This window comes from Zingiber officinale, chromosome 8B (assembly GCF_018446385.1).
Source record: "Zingiber officinale cultivar Zhangliang chromosome 8B, Zo_v1.1, whole genome shotgun sequence".
NCBI classification, from domain to species: Eukaryota; Viridiplantae; Streptophyta; class Magnoliopsida; order Zingiberales; family Zingiberaceae; genus Zingiber; species Zingiber officinale.
The window spans coordinates 63,384,008-63,400,512 of NC_056001.1; the positions used below are offsets into that span (position 1 = coordinate 63,384,008).

At 36.4% G+C, this 16,505-nt stretch overlaps 1 protein-coding gene across 1 annotated transcript; it reads left to right on the plus strand.

The window, feature by feature from the left end:
* The first annotated feature begins 11,622 nt into the window (after nt 1-11,622).
* On the plus strand, nt 11,623-15,471 carry LOC122015932 (jacalin-related lectin 3-like). The gene is made up of 7 exons (XM_042573040.1): nt 11,623-11,840; nt 11,940-12,149; nt 13,423-13,902; nt 13,987-14,226; nt 14,310-14,636; nt 14,705-14,920; nt 14,992-15,471. Exons 1-7 carry the CDS (start codon nt 11,838-11,840, stop codon nt 15,289-15,291), a joined length of 1,776 nt encoding a protein of 591 aa, XP_042428974.1. The 5' UTR covers nt 11,623-11,837; the 3' UTR covers nt 15,292-15,471.
* Nucleotides 15,472-16,505: the final 1,034 nt, after the last annotated feature.

The following is a 16,505-nucleotide window of genomic DNA, read 5'->3' on the forward strand; positions in this document are numbered from 1 at the left end:
AACTAGGACTTTCTGTTAGGATGTATATTAAAAGCCTAGCTTTTGGTATAAACATTTATCTAGAAATAAGAATCACATTGGTCAAATGACTATATTTATGATAAATGTAGTTGTTCAATTAATTTATATTATAGATAATATGGTGTGTGGTGTCACACACAGAGGATCATGTTATCAGTACCTTATAAATTATACACAATAGCTCACGACCATGATGGAAAGGAACAAACCATTGGAAGGTCGTAGTGTAATTAGGTGTTAGTTTATCTTAAATAATTACACTAGTACACTAAGAGTGTATTGAGTAGGACCATTAGAGATCGTTTCTTTTATACTGACTTTATAAAGGAACAAAGACCTCAGTTGTTATGGAAGTGTGTGCTCTTAATCCTAATATAATAACAAGCACATATATTTGATATTTATTTCTTTAATTTATCAATGGGTGAGATTTAGTTCGATGAATCAATAAGCCCGATAAGTTGGGAAATGATATCACTTATAGTGTGTGTTGTTGATTATAGAAGGAAACTGTGTCCTAGTAATCTAGGTTGAGAATGCCCCCAAGAGGAGCTCATAAGGATTGTCATGTTAAACCCTGCAGGTGAACTTAGTCCGACATGACGATGAAGTTGAGTGGTACTACTCTTGGAGCTAGATATTAATTAAGTGAGTTGTCAGTAACTTACTTAATTAGTGGACATTTGTTATCTTAAACACAGGGAGACTGACACACTCATAATAAGAAAGAGCCCAAAATGTAATTTAGGATTGGTACGGTAGTTCAATAATAGTTCTTTAGTGGAATGAATTATTATTGATGAAATTAAGTTGTGTGTTCGGGACGAACACGAGATACTTAATTTCATCGGGAGACCAAAACCAATTCCTCCTCTCGGTCCCTATCGTAGCCTCTTAATTATAGAGTACTATACCCACCTATACCCACCTTCTTACCCATCCCATAGGGGCCGGCCAAGCTAGCTTGGAGACCAGCAAAGTTTGGTTCATGGGCGCTTCAAGGTGGCCGGCCCTAGCTTGGGTTCAAGCTTGGTGTGGCCGGCCCAAATTAAAATAAAAGGTTTTTATTTTTAAAATTTTTCTTATGTGGATAACATGATTTAAAAGAGAGTTTAAAAATTTAAATATTTCCTTTTATAAGATTCTACAAAAGATTAAGAGAAGAGCTAAATCTCTTTCTTTATTTGTAGATTAAAAGGTTGATTTTAATTTTGGTAAAAACTTTCCTTTTTAACCATGTTCATGATTTAAAAGAAAGTTTAAAAATTAATAATTCTCTTTTATTAGTTTCTACAAAAGATTAAGAAAAGATTTGATATCTTTCCTTATTTGTAGATTGAAAAGAGATTTTAATTTTTAGAGATAACTTTCGGAAATTATCCACATGTTTAAAGAAAGATTTAATTTATAAAATTTCCTTTTTACCAATCATGAAGGGATTAAAATTATTGGAGAAATTTTTTTTTATAAAATTTCCGGAAGCAAATAAGGAAGTTTTAATTTGTGTTTAAAATTTTTATTTACTTGGAGAATAGGTGTGGCCGGCCATTATAATTGTGAGAAGAAAAATTATTTTTAATTAAATAAAATTTTCCTTTTCATGGCAAAAGAATTAAGGAAGTTTTTATTAAAATTTCCTTATTTGCCAAAACCAAGGATTATAAAAGAGGAGATAGAGGAGCCTTCAAGAGGTGAACTTCTATTCTTTTTCTTTCCTCTCCTCTTTGGTTTTGGTGGCCGGCCCTATTTCTCTCCTCTCCTCTTGTTGGCCGAAACTCATCTCTTGGTGGAGCTTTTGTTTGTGGCCGGATCAAGGAAGGAGAAGAAGGAGAGAAAGCAAGCCTCGTCTCTAGCATCCCTTGGAGCATTGGTGGTGGCCGAAATTCTTCATCCTTGGAGGAGTTTATTGTGGCCGAAATCAAGAAGAAAGAAGGAAGGTGGAAAGGTGGTTCTCATCTCGGAAGATCGTTGCCCACACAACGTCCGAGGTTAGAAGAGGAATACGGTAGAAGATCAAGAGGTTTTTCTAAAAGGTATAACTAGTATTTTTTCTTTCCGCATCATACTAGTTATTTTTGGAAATAATACTAAATACAAGAGGCATACGATTCTAGAGTTTCGAATTTGTTTTCGATATAGTGTTCTTTTGTTTTTCTTTTCCTTGTGATTTGATTGTTCTTTTCGGTTAACCTAAAGTTATTTTAGGAAATTAAATATTAGCTTTCCATAAAAGGTTTTGTCTAGTCGGTGGTGGTTGCTCCCATATCCAAGAAGGCCATGTGCCTCGCCACGTCAGTACTGGGAACCAATTATGGAAATTAATATTTAATGGAATTAATAACTTAAGGTGACTTGGGTCGAACGTGTTAAGTTCCGCAGGAGATCCAAGTCAAAACCTAAAAGAACAAATAGATTAAGTTTTGGATCAAATGTGTTAAGTTCCGCAGGCGATCCAAAATTTAATTTTAAAGAACACATGGTAGCTAGGAAAAGGTTCAGACCTTTGTACAAAATTTTTGTACAGTGGAACCTCTAGGTTTTCCAAGTAGCAACCAACACTTTCCACCTGCCTAGAATTCACTAGAACTTTTGTCTAAGACAAGTTAGGACTTTCCTGTAAACTTATTTCAACTTATTAGATCATAAGATAACTTAACTTTGAACCCTTTGCCATAATCAAAACTTATGTTCGATCATCTAGTGCTTTCTACACCAACACTGACTTTGAGTTTCGCTGAAACTCTAGGTCGGACCGACGTCTACTGTTCCCTTTTCGGGGAACGCATCCTCACCTACTCATCTCAAGAGAGTTTACCTTTTGCCAGACCAGTCCACCAGTCCTCCAGACGAACTGGACTTTTGCTGAGCATCCGAGACTTTAGGACTTCATGTTGGATGCTCGCTCTATGACCCATCCAGTCTTCTACATGGTGTTCGTGACCCCCAGGATTTCACATAGAGTCCTCAACTCTAGGATTTAGCTCAAAGTCGTCGACCTGCCACGACTTCGCCTAGTCCTCCGGACTAGGACTTCATTTTCTAACCGCAACTAGGATTTTCCACCTGCCTAATCGCAGCTAGGACTTTCCTTTACCTAAGATTACTTAGGACTTTCCTGCACACTCAATCACACTTGTTAAACAACAAGACGGCTTAACTTTGAACCCCTTTGCCATTATCAAAACACAGGTTTGATTGTCTGGTGCTCCCTGCACCAACAATACCGAGTTGCATTATACTCAAAAAATTAAAGTTGTGCATATGGTAGCTAGTGAACACGATACTAGTAGCTGATGTAATCAAATTGAAAAAAATTTACGGCCTGGAAAAACTCATTGGAGTAATTAATTTTAACTCAATTTATAACATGATTGATATGTATAGTTCTATGATTACCGTGTTAGAAAATATGATAGATAATATGTCTTTTAACTCAATCCATGGTGAAGCTAATGGTTTGTTGATTGCGATAAAGTCTTTTGATTTCATATTCATATTACACTTGATACAAAAAGATAATGGGGATACCAGATATGCTTTGTCAAGCATTGCAAGAGAAATCTCTAGATATTTTAAATGCAATAAACTATTTTTTAACTATTAAAACTTTGTTTCATACTTTGAGAGAATAAGGATTTGTTCTTCTACTTAGTTATACGAAAGAAGTCTGTGCTAAGTATGACATTGAGATACCTCACATGGAAGCTCATTATAAATTTGTAATAGGTTATTCTTGTCAACAAAATGACTCAATCACAGTTAAGCACTATTATAACCCTTAGTTGTGTTTTGATGTGTTGTTAAACAAGCTTAAATTAGGTCCTTATTGTGTTTTGATTTGCATGTCTAAGTGTGTAGAGACTTAGGAAAACATATAGGTACTTGATGGCTAAGGAGCATTGGAGACGACAGAAGATCCAGGCAAGCAAGAAAGATGGCATGGGGAAAGGAGCAGATGTGGTGCATCCAAGATACAAGAAGCTGCAGAAGAGTACTCTGGTGGAGCGTAATGTTGGATCGTAGAGTTTCGCTAGAGGGGGGGGGGGGGGGGAATAGCGAATTAAAAATTTTCGAAAGAGTAAGCATAGCGGAAAAGTAAACAAGCCAAAGGGAACACAAGGATTTACTTGGTTCGGAGCCGACTCCTACTCCAAGGTCTGCACACAAGGGTGTTTTCGATGGACAATTCACTAGCAATTCGAAAATGTTTACAACTTAAAGTACACGAATGCTAATAAAAAAAATAATACTGACAAGAAAAAAGAGTAATGAAAAAGCAAAGCGTTGTCAGCAGTGTCGCAGGAGCACCAGAGATCGAATCGCGAGTTGTTGTTGGAGCTTCAACCTTGACCCTCCTTATATAGGAGGTTCGGGGCGCTTGGAACCTCCAGGATGCCCTGAATATGACATAGCCGAGCCAACCAGGATGCTACACGTGGTGAAATGACATTGCGGATGAACTTTCACCTCCGGGCGTTAGGAACCCTCCCGGGCGCTAGGAACCCTTCCGGGCGCCCAGAACCATCTAGGGCGCCCGGGCCCTCATTTTCCAACAGATTCCTTCCTGTAAGAAAACGTTAGTTCAGAGGCAAATATAAGATATATATCCTGCAAAATAGAGTATTAGCACAGTTAAAAATCAAACAGAATAGTAATTAGATTCCGTCTCCTCGAGACCGAAATCTAGTCACGATCTCGACTTAGATATTCGAAATGGATCTAAGGCGGATCGACGCCTAATGTTCCCTTCCCGGGAACGCGCTCTCACAATCACTCTCCTCTAGTGACTTACCTTCACTTACCTACCAGACGTCCGATCAACCTTTCGACCTGTCTGGACTTCGTGTCAGCTACCTGGTCAGCCCATCGACCTAGCTGAGCTTCCCTACAACACTGAGTTAGCACAATATTAACAGAATTCAAGTATAACCTAGGGCTACCTCCTAGGGTTGCCTAGCTTCACTCACTAGGACTTCCATTGTTTGACTTCACTCACCAGGACTTCCTCCACCTATCTTCACTCACTAGGGCATAGCTTCACTCACCGGGACTTCCACCACCTAGCTTCACTCACTAGGGTCCGACTTTACTCACCGGGACTTCCACCGCCTAGCTTCACTCACTAGGACCCGACTTCACTCATCGGGACTTCCACCGCCTAGCTTCACTCACTAGGGTCCGACTTCACTCATCGGGACTTCCACCGCCTAGCTTCACTCACTAGGGCTCGACTTCACTACCGGGACTTTCACCGCCTAGCTTCACTCACTAGGGCCCGACTTCACTCACCGGGACTTCCACTTTGCCTAACCTTTGGTTAGGACTTACCTTTGCTAGTCATCTAGTCCTGACTAGACTTCTCTCTCCCAAACATCAAGTTCTGTTTGGGTCCTTGGTCATATTATCAAATATCGAAACCCTAGAGGTCAATTGCACCAACACGTAAAGGATACACGGGTTGCATCTGAGGGATAAGAAATAGGGAGGAAGACTGCTAAGGAGATTCACGGAATTGCGTTGGGGTGAGCTAAATTATGGGTGACTAGTCAATCATCTAGGTGACTCGAGAAGAAGATGATCAAGTTCATAAGTTGACCATTCTAAGCGTCCGAATGACTTTCAGGAGCCTGAATGATCTTGCCACATTAGCAATAGTTGTTACCAAAATAGATAAGTATGATGTCTACAACAACAAGCCTCCAGGCCATTGGAGAGCCTCCAGTCGATCAGAAAGGGCTGAGTCATCTAGAGCCATTATTGAAGCAAAAAAAGGCTGAGGAGATGTCAGCACAATGCTCAGATTTAAATGAAGACAATAAATAGAATTGAAGCTCGAAGAACAAGATACAACACACTTTCAAATATCTTTGTTTCACTTTTGATCCGGTAATGATAGGGGGTCCCACCAAAGGTGGGTTAAAGTAAGGAAGATCGACTGACGTGGAAGATAAAGTTTAGCGGGGTATCCTAGTCCATTGAGCGGACCATGCAGTGCTGAGCGAACCAGGTATTGTTGAATGGGCCAGCTACGACCGAGCGGATGGTGATAGCTACATAGATAAGTAAGCCGGGCTCTGCCCTTGGCTAGATAAAATGGCCCTTCGATAACGAAGAGAAATAAGCAGCAGCTAATCTTGCCGACCAAGCTTTGAGTCCGATATGAGTGAGATAACCGCGGACAGTTAGGAAGCAAGGAAAGTGACAAAGTCGGTAGGCCCTGAGAACACCGCCAAGCGAAGGTAGCCCAGCCAAGCAGACCCCGAGTGGCTGTGCATGACCCCATCAAGTATTTTGTCATATCCTTTTGGGAGTTAGTGTCGTTGACAGCAGGGCATGCCCAGCAGACAATCATACGTTAGAAGGTTTCAGGCTGTCATGTCAGAGGAGTGCATGGCTGCTTAAGGTATGGTGTTAGGAGTACTTTTTGACCTGTCTCTTCTTAGGACACCTAGAAAGACGTGCCTACACCTTGAGATGCGTGCACAAGCACCATGTTGAAGCTATAAAAGGAGGTTCTTAGCTGCAGGGAAAGGTATGCGCAACTTCGTCTTCTATATCTACTTGCTGCAGTTCCCATTTCTTGAGATCACTTGACACTGACTTGAGCATCAGAGGGCAAACTAGGGATGTAAACAAGCCACGCTAAGCCGAGCTTTGGGGTGTTCAAGCTTGTTTGATAAGGTAACCGAGCCAAGTCGAGCCGAGCTTAAAATGAACCACGCTTTTGAAATGATTGTTCAAGCTTGACTTGGTTTAATTTTTATGAGCTTGAGCTTGTTTGAAGCTTGACTTGTTTAGATGTTATTGAGCTCTCAATTCAAGCTTGGCTTGAGTTTGGTTTGAGCTTGGCTTGAGCTTGGTTCAAGCTTGGTTTGTTTAGATGTTATTGAGCTCTCAATTCAAGCTTGTTTGATTGTTTGAAAATTTTAGTTGTTTGATTGGTTATTGAGCTTGATAATTTAAACTTATTTGTTTATTTTATTTTATTTTATTATTTATTTAGCATATTGAAAAGAGTTTTATTAATGAATATGATTCGTGAACATTGTTCATGAACGTTAACGAGCTGAACACTTATGTGTTCAAGCTTGTTTGTTTAGTTTAACGAGTTGTTCAAGTTTATTTATTTAATTAATCTTATGTATATTGAACGAACATAAACAAGCTCTTACCAAGCCGAACACCAAGCTTATTCACGAACACTTGGTTCATTTACAGCCCTAGGGCCAATGCCGGGAACCCCTTCCTGGCCTAGCACTAATGTTTGTTGTCTTGCAGAGCTATGTGGAGTCTTCACCACGTCAACTGTACAACCACATCTCCAGCTTGCCATCTTAGCTGATTTTGGAAAGAATCAACTTCTGTTTTTTTTTGTGCTTAAACCATTGTAAGATGTTTCTCTTCCTCCAAAGCATTTCCGAAGAAGGAGAAAATAGTGGAGCTTTCACCATTCTTGAACTAACAATCCGAGGGTTGTAACCAAGTAAATTTTTTTGTCCTCTTTCATTTATGTGTTCTATTTATTATTAATAGTATGTCCTTGCTAAATTGTTAGCACGAGGAAAGATCGTTTTAATTTGCAGGTCATTATTCACCTCTTCCTTCTAGCGATCCGAACCGCTTTCACCAGACTAACACTTGATATCAAAACCCAGACCACTCAGAAGGACTAACTGCCAACTAAGCAACTAGATCAAAAGGAATGACCGGATCAAACATTCTTCCACTAAAGTTCGAGGGAAAATTTATTGCATGGAAAAGAAAAATGAATGTATTTTTTAAAATAGATTTTTCATATTATGTTATGTATAAAACATGGTTTCGAAGTGAAGATGGAGTAGAAATCAATGAACAACGATAGGGAAAAAAGCAACAAAATAAGTTCATGGAAAATGGTAAAGCGGAATTTTATCTTCTTAATGTGTTACCGTACAGGAGCTAAATCGGATATGCCTCTACGACTAAACTAAAGATCTCTGGGAAAAGTTCCTAGAACTCCATGAAAAAATCTCAAAAATAAAACTGGCTAGAAGGGATTTGCTGAGCAATCAATTGACTAATCTCCGACTAGGGAAAGGAGAGATGATGCTGCAACTACATGCAAAGCTAAAAGAGATAATCATCAATTTCAACAACCTCAAAGAGAGATCGGGATGTACTGAGATATGCATTAAATGCATATCTGAGAATCTAAGAGTGGATAGCAATAGTGGGTTCTCATTACATCTCGAAGGACTTAGAGATAAGTACTTTAGTAGAATTATTTTCAACTTTGGAATTATACAAATTTTGATGTGTAAGATATAAAGACATAGAAAAGTCAAACTACAACATATATGGCTCTAAAAGCAAAATAGAGTGAGATAGATTTAGAGTCTTCAATGAATAGAGCTGAACGAGCATACTTAATAAGACAATGATTTCTTTTTAAGACTAACAAGTTTGATAGGAGACAAACATTGACATTGTTAAAGAAGAGACAAAGGAGGAAGGTAAGATACTTCAACTGTAGCAAGGAAAGTCACATCAAGGACAATTATCCTAAGCTTAAGAAATAGGCAAAGAAAAAAAGGGAAAAGTAAAGTTAATCCCAAGGAAAGAATGCTAAAAGTAACTTGGAGCATAACCACATCTTCATAGGATTCAAAGACTGAGTATATAGCTAGTCTTGCACTAATGACAACTTATCAAGAAAAAGAGTTAGAAAGCTCAAGCGAAAAAAATAACAATGTAAGGGGAGCATCAACCTACGAATCCAACATAGTAAGTAAGGTATATAATCTGCCCTCAAATCAACTGTACGACACTATTAAAATGCTTTCTAGTTCATTATGCAATCTATTGTTTAAGCATATAGAATTTAATAGGATAAAAATTAAATTAAAAAATAGATTAGAAAATTCATGTTCTAAGGAAGAATTTGAAAACATTAAAGATGAAAATACAAAAATTAAGGGAACAAATAGAAACTCAAAAATTGACATTAGTAAAAATTTCCATTGGTTCAGATAAATATCAGAATATGATGTTAAAAAACTAAAGTATAAAATTTAGCCAATAAGAATTAGAGTATGGATGACTAATTTCAGATACCCTAGAATCAAATAAAAAAATTGTCAAAATATTTTATTTGTAAAAAATATTTGATAAATCAAGTAAGCATAAATTTATTGATACTTTAGAAAAATTTAGAATAGTAAACCATAGAAATAAATAATTTTTACAAATGGTTGACTTATTAGGGATGATTAGAAATAAATATTTTATTTTGACACATTTTATTTAAAATTTTCTCAAAAATTATTTTCCATGAAACATATGATATGCTTTCTATCCGTGGCTAAAATTTCATAATTTTTTTTGAGTCATAGAGAGTTTTCTAAAATTGTTTTTATAAAAATACGTTTATTAAAATTAGGAATTTAATGAAATAGAAATTTTAGTGAATATTAATTTTTTTAATAAAGAATATTGTGCTTCATGTTCCATAATTATTTAAGATTATTATGATAATTAGATACTTTTTTCCAAATTTTTCGCAGATTTACCCTAATTTAAACTTAATTTGACGAATATCAAAAAAAAAAAAAAAAAAAAAAGAGATTGTTAGAATCCCTAGTTGTGTTTTTGATGTATTGTCAAATAAATTCAAATTAGGTTCTTGTTATGTTTTGATCTATATATAGTGTGCAAGGACTTAGGAGAATATACAAGTACTCGATGGCTAAGGAGAATCGGAGACGACCGAAGATGCAGACGAGTGAGTAGGATGACATGAAAAACGAGTTGATGGGCTAAGTGCATTCGAAGTACGAGGATCTGCGGAAAAGTACTCTGGTAGAGCGTGAAGGACACACGGAATGCATTCAAGGGATGAGAAGCCGGGAGGAAGACTGTTTGAGGAGATTCATGGAATTGAGTTAGGATGAGCTCAATTCCGGGTGACCAGTCAATCATCCAAGTGGCTAGAGAAAAAGATGATCAAGTTTATCCTTTCAGGCGCTCATATCACTTCTAGGTGCTCAGATGCTATCGCCATGTCAGCAGTAGTCATTCCCTAAATGGATCAGGACAACGTCCATGTTAGCAAGCCTCCAAGCGACTGGAGAGTCTCCGGTCGACTGGAAAAGGATTGAGTCATTTAGAGCCATTATCGAGCCGTTGTTGAAGCAGGTAAAGGATAAAGACACGTTATCACTATACAAATGATTGTAGAGTGTCCTGTCAACCGAAGGTGCTATGTCAATATAGCAGTTAGATCGAGATGAATGCTATAAATATGATTACAGTTCGAAAAGCAAGATACAACACACTTTTGAATATCTCTATTTCAGTTATGTTATGTCCTTTATGCTTAAATGACACACTTTTGAATATCTCTATTTTAGTTATGTTATGTCCTTTATGCTTAAATGATTGTAAGAGGTTTCTCTATCTTCAGGACGTTTCTGAAAAAAGAGAAGATAGTGGAGTTTCATCGTTCTTGAATTAATAACTTGAGGGTTGTAACCAAATAATCTTTTATATCCTCTTTTCTTTATATGTCTAGTTTATTATTAATGTGTGTCCTTACTAAATCGTTAACAAGAGGAAGATCATTTTAATTTGTAAGTCGCTATTCACCCCTCCTCTCTAGTAATTTGAACTGCTTTTGCAGCACCAACAAGCACCATTATCAATTTGATGTATTTATTGCTATAATAGATTTTTAAGTTAAATAGCTTAATAGCAGATTCAAGTATTAATTATATAGTTCTGACTAGTCTTATGTAATTTTGAATCCAAGCTACGCCCCTAAATGCAACAATGACGAACTAAAATGACTTACTTGATCGAGAGTCAAATGTCATTGTATCTCCTATTTGTTAGCAAAGGAATTCCCACGAGTGTAACGGAGTTTTTTTGTAGGAATGGACAACAACTGAATTCTAGTCTCAATGAAAAAAATACAAGGAAGAAGAAGCAGCCAAATCAAAATGCTCAATTGATTTTAACTTCCTTTCTTTTATACCTAGCTCATCTTGCAGGGATTATTCATCGTAAAACCTATAATTCAGTCCATTAATATTAACTAATCAGGTTATCAAATTTACACCGTCAATCCACATCTAATAACTTAAATCCCTCCATGTATTATGTATTAAATCACTTAATTAAAGTTTAATCCCTTGATGATAATTGTTGTATTGTTAATCGTGTATTAATTCACCAAACGGAGACTTAAACCTTCTTATAAATCATAAATTGAACGTAGAGAGGAAATAAATTTATAAAATAAATAACAATTGAAGAAAAAAATTAAAAATAATTCCAAAATTTGACACATTAATCAGAAATTAATATATATATATATATCTATATATATATCTATATATAAATAAAGAATAAAACAATTGAAATAATTTAAATTTGATTTTATTTATTATTTAATAATTAATATTTTTGTATTTAGTTAATAAATAAAAGTAATAATTATAACACTTATTAAATTTATTTTATTTAAATGTGTGACAATTTACTACTTTGGAGTTTGGGTGAGTGAGCCCAAATGAGAATATATGAAATGACGGTACGAGAATTTGCCTTTCACATCGACATTCGAACCCTAAATTCCTTTACGCTTGCTTTAAATTTCCATCGTCAACTCGAGGAATCCCTTTGCAATCAATTTCCGATGTTTCGCTATCGAATCGAATTCCTGTCTCTTGTGCGTACGATCGCAGATTGTTCCTTCCTCGTTTCTCGCTATAAAGAGATTCAAGTTCTGAGATGTAGTAGCTGCCTCGAGCTTCGCCAGCTAGCCACAGTCGTACTGAATGGTATTTCTTCCTTTAACCGAAAGAATGGCGATCGATTTGTGGCATTGATTTGCATGCATATGTTACTTGATCTCTTGTGGATTTGATGTTGGCTTGCAGAGTTTGTCGGAGAAGAAAAGACCGATAGTGGTCGGGCCCTGGGGAGGGCCGGGAGGGAGCCGATGGGACGATGGTGTGTACACGGGAATCAAGCAGGTGGTAGTGGTGCATGGAGCAGGCATCGTCTCCGTTCAGTTCGAGTATGACCAAAAAGGGTGCTCCGTCTGGTCGGAGAAGCACGGCGGCGATGGGGGTACGAGAATCGACAAGGTGAGTTTCCTTTCCCATGTGAAGTCCTTTGTTAATTTGGATAGCATTCTAAAGCTACTTGTTAGAAACCCACCATCTCAAATTACCTAATTTTATTGTCAAATATGGTCCTTGTAGCATCTAAAATCATCTCATGTTGGGGTTGATTTTCTAATTGGTGGGCAAATATGCTAGTATGATAACATATCTGATTGTGCCATATTCGATAAAACCCGATCAAGTGATCCGATTAAAGTATTCTCGGGTTTGCGTTTTTGGATGTGGATTTATATGTGTAGAATTTGTTAATCCGTCCTGTTATCATCATAATGATGGGCTGATAACAGAATTGTGTTCACCACTACATATAGGGTATAGCAAATCCGCTGAATTAAGGTTCGTCATCTTTATTGTTGTTTGTGCTGTAAAATTCGATGCCACTTGATCCTGTGCATGTTTTCTTTTCTAGTTCATATAGTTTCTAGTATTTCAATTCAGAATTCATGATTAGGAAAACCTCCATCAATACAAACATAGGAAAAATGGAATTAGAGCAATTTGGGATTTAGGGTGAACCAACTATTGATTATATAGATTTTTTTTTTAATTGACAAAATGATAAACTTGTCGCGGGATGTGACCATCATCATCAGCCTTCCTTTTGTTGATGTTCGTGGGGAGAATCCAAGTCCATATAATACTAGAGTAAAAGCTCAATAAAAGTTGAATAAACAATTATCCACAGCTCGTGCAAATTTCCTCTATCTAACAGAGGGAGTTGTTACCGATTGCAAGAAGTATAGAAGATTAGTTGGAAAGCAAAGATGAACTTCCTTACAATCATCAAATTTGATACCTCATCATCATCAATGTAGTTAGTCAACTTTTTAAGGCTTGGACAGGAGATCCATATGAGGATATTATATTCTCTTGGAGGAACCTTAGATATTAGAAGAGAGAGAAATAAACCATTGCTGCCAAGTCGAGCATAGAGGCATATTATAGAATTATGACTCTTACTACACATGGGCTTATTTGGCTCAGATAATAAACCATTAAGCTAATTAATTTACTAATTAAGTTAATGAAATTGTATTATTATAATCAAGCTATCATGCACACTACTTTTGGCCTTGTCTTTCATTTGTTGAGAAAATAAACAGGTTGTACTCTGTCTGTGAAAAAGTATAGCTTAAGGAGATTGCTTAGACACAATAAATCACTATGACAAGTTTTTGCTAATAAGGGAAAAAAATAAGCTTCTGCTGTGTGCTAATCATTACTCGTTTCACAGATAACACTTAATTATCCAGTTGAATATCTCACTTCAGTGTTTGGCTACTATGGATCACTCTCAAGTGGGAGTGCAATTATCATAAAGTCATTAACATTCGAGAGCAATCTATCAAAGTATGGACCTTTCGGTTTTGAACGAGGAATGTATTTCTCATTCCCCATGAGTAGTGGCAAGATTGTTGGTTTTCTTGGAAGAGCAAGCTGGTATCTTGATTCCATTGGATTTTACCTACAGAAACTGGGTAGCCCCGATCAATCAAAAGCATTAGTTTCTTCGCAAAGTCAAGAACTTAGTGTCACTGAGAAGTCCGGCTATATCATGGACGGAATAGATGGAACAAGTAGTAACTCATATGGTATATTTCTTGCAGTAAGAGGAAGGGGGGACAATTTTGCAATCCTCTCAAACAATTATACAAGGGGAGGAACACTGCCTGCACCAGAGTATAGAAGTATTCTGAATTCAGGAAATTCTAAGGTATGACATCTTGAGACAGAGTATCATTAACAATATTCTACCTGAATATAATAGTTCATGATATGCTTTACTTTGTTCTTCTAGATGATTTCTCTCCCTGGCTACACTTCAGAAAGAGGATACTCGATGCCTGGTTCGTTAACCTATGGCCCTTGGGGTGGCAGCGGAGGAACAATTTTTGATGATGGGGTGCATACAGGTATTAGAGAGATCAAGTTAACGCGCAATATTGGAATCACTTCGATAAAGGTTTTGTATGATAGAAACGGTCAGGCTGTGTGGGGAAACAAAAATGGTGGTAGTGGAGGAATTAAAACTGACAAGGTAATAGCACCATGTTGCTTTGTTGCTGATGATTATGTTGAATAGTTAGTTATCTTATCAATCTCCTAATACTCTTTGTACAGATAGTTTTTGACTTCCCATTCGAGATCCTAACACATGTAACTGGTTACTTTGGAACAACTATGATCATGGGACCAACCGCAGTGAAATCGCTCACGTTTCACACGACGAAGAGGGATTATGGGCCATATGGAGATGAGGAAGGAACATTCTTTTCATCTTTATTAGTTGATGGGAAGGTTGCTGGATTTCATGGCAGAAGTGGATGGTTTGTTGATAGTATTGGTGTTCATGTTCTTGAAGGAAAAGTAGCCTCAACTTTAAGAAATAAAGCGGCCATGCCATGGTCTAGCAACCAAATTGATTCTTCCCAGGGAATCGAAGAAGAGGTACCCTTACTTTTGCAAACTTCAGTGGCAGAAGGATTGGCCATTGACGATCGAAAATGCCATTTCAGGTCATATATGGGATGATCAAAGAACCAGCCTCGACTGATCCTGGACCTTGGGGTGGGAATGGTGGCAGGCCATGGGATGATGGAGTATATTCAGGGATCAAGCAAGTGTACATCACAAGGGGAGATGTGATAAACTCCATACAGATAGAGTACGATCGGAGCGGCCAATCTGTCTGGTCTGTGAGACATGGAAGCAGTGGAGAAATCTCCCACAGGGTAACAAAAACGATGCTTAGCTCGATTGATCTAATAACTTCTTATGCTCATTTTAGGGAAGCATTCTGCAGGTCAAGTTCGACTACCCCAACGAAGTGCTCAATTGCTTAAGTGGCTATTACTGCACCAACAGTTATGATGGCAGCATCAAGGTTGTGAAGTCCCTGACGTTTCACTCAACCAGGGGTAAGTATGGACCGTTCGGGGAAGAGGTCGGAACCTATTTCACTACCAATGCGACAGAAGGAAAAGTCGTCGGGTTTCATGGCAGAAGTGGATTGTATTTGGATGCGATCGGTGTTCATATGCAACATTGGCTTGGTGAGAAGAAACCTGCCAGTAAATCCATGTTCAGTAAGTATTTCTTCTGATCGACATTATAAAACTTGTGACGTCTACAAAAAGTCTGATGAAGTGATGATAGATACTGAAGTTGCGATAGTTGCTGCTTGTGTAGTATAGTGAAGATTATCAGTGCTCTCCATAGAGATGTTAATTCATTGTGTGCTTAATAAGAGAGTATAAGGGATGAGATATTCTCTTTAAAATAATATTTTTTTAGGTGCTTATAATTTATTAATAATTATTTCGACTAACTTTTTTTCATGCTACCAATAAAACTAAGTGAAAACATCCTAGTGCTATTCATGTCGTGACCAATAATTAAGATTTGTCCTTAACGATTCTAATTATACACATACGAACCTATTTTTCAAGCAAGAATTTGATTTTTTTTTTTTTGTTATGAAATTATATACCTTTTATTTTTAAAAAAATTGAAATTGTATTTTTTTTTTGAAATTCTATTAAAATATTAATCTATCACGTTTAGTAAGAAATAAGATTCTCACACATAGCCTTCAATTTATTAATAATTTTTATGTTATATTTTATTAATGTAATTGATGAATTATTTTACAATATATAATTGCATGGGGTTACTGAAATATTATAATTTTTTTAATTAATTAATTAATTAAAAATAAGATAAGTAGGTTCATTGACTAAATGTTAAATTACATTTTAATTTTAATTTTCAATCAGAAATAAATTTAAATAATTTTTTGTATATATATACACACACCTTTCTTGAAAAAATAACTTAAAACTTATTAAAATGATTATAAACATAATTGAGAGGCAAATATTTCCATTTATTAAAGTTATATCAATGATTCAAAATCTATTTATATTTAACCTAATTCAATTATTTAATTTCGGATAATTAAGTGTCCAGCTCACGAAACTAACATGCTGAGCACATCATAATCAATACTTTTAAATGAATATATTTTTCATATCTATTAGTATTTTATTTCTAAATTCACAATCAACTTGTTTAAATATTTTAACAAATATTAATATATATATTTTTATCCTAAAGCATATTGTAAGGATGTAAAGCTTGCAATTGTTGATCTATGCTTAATTCATAATCTAGTTAAAGGATGTAAAGTTAAGTAGATGATGATGTATGCTTAGTTCATAATCTAGTTAATGGATGTAGAGCTAAGGAGGCGCTTGGTATATATTTGACAATAGGAATGATAATGAGTTTTAATTGAGGGGTTAACGATAATGGGAA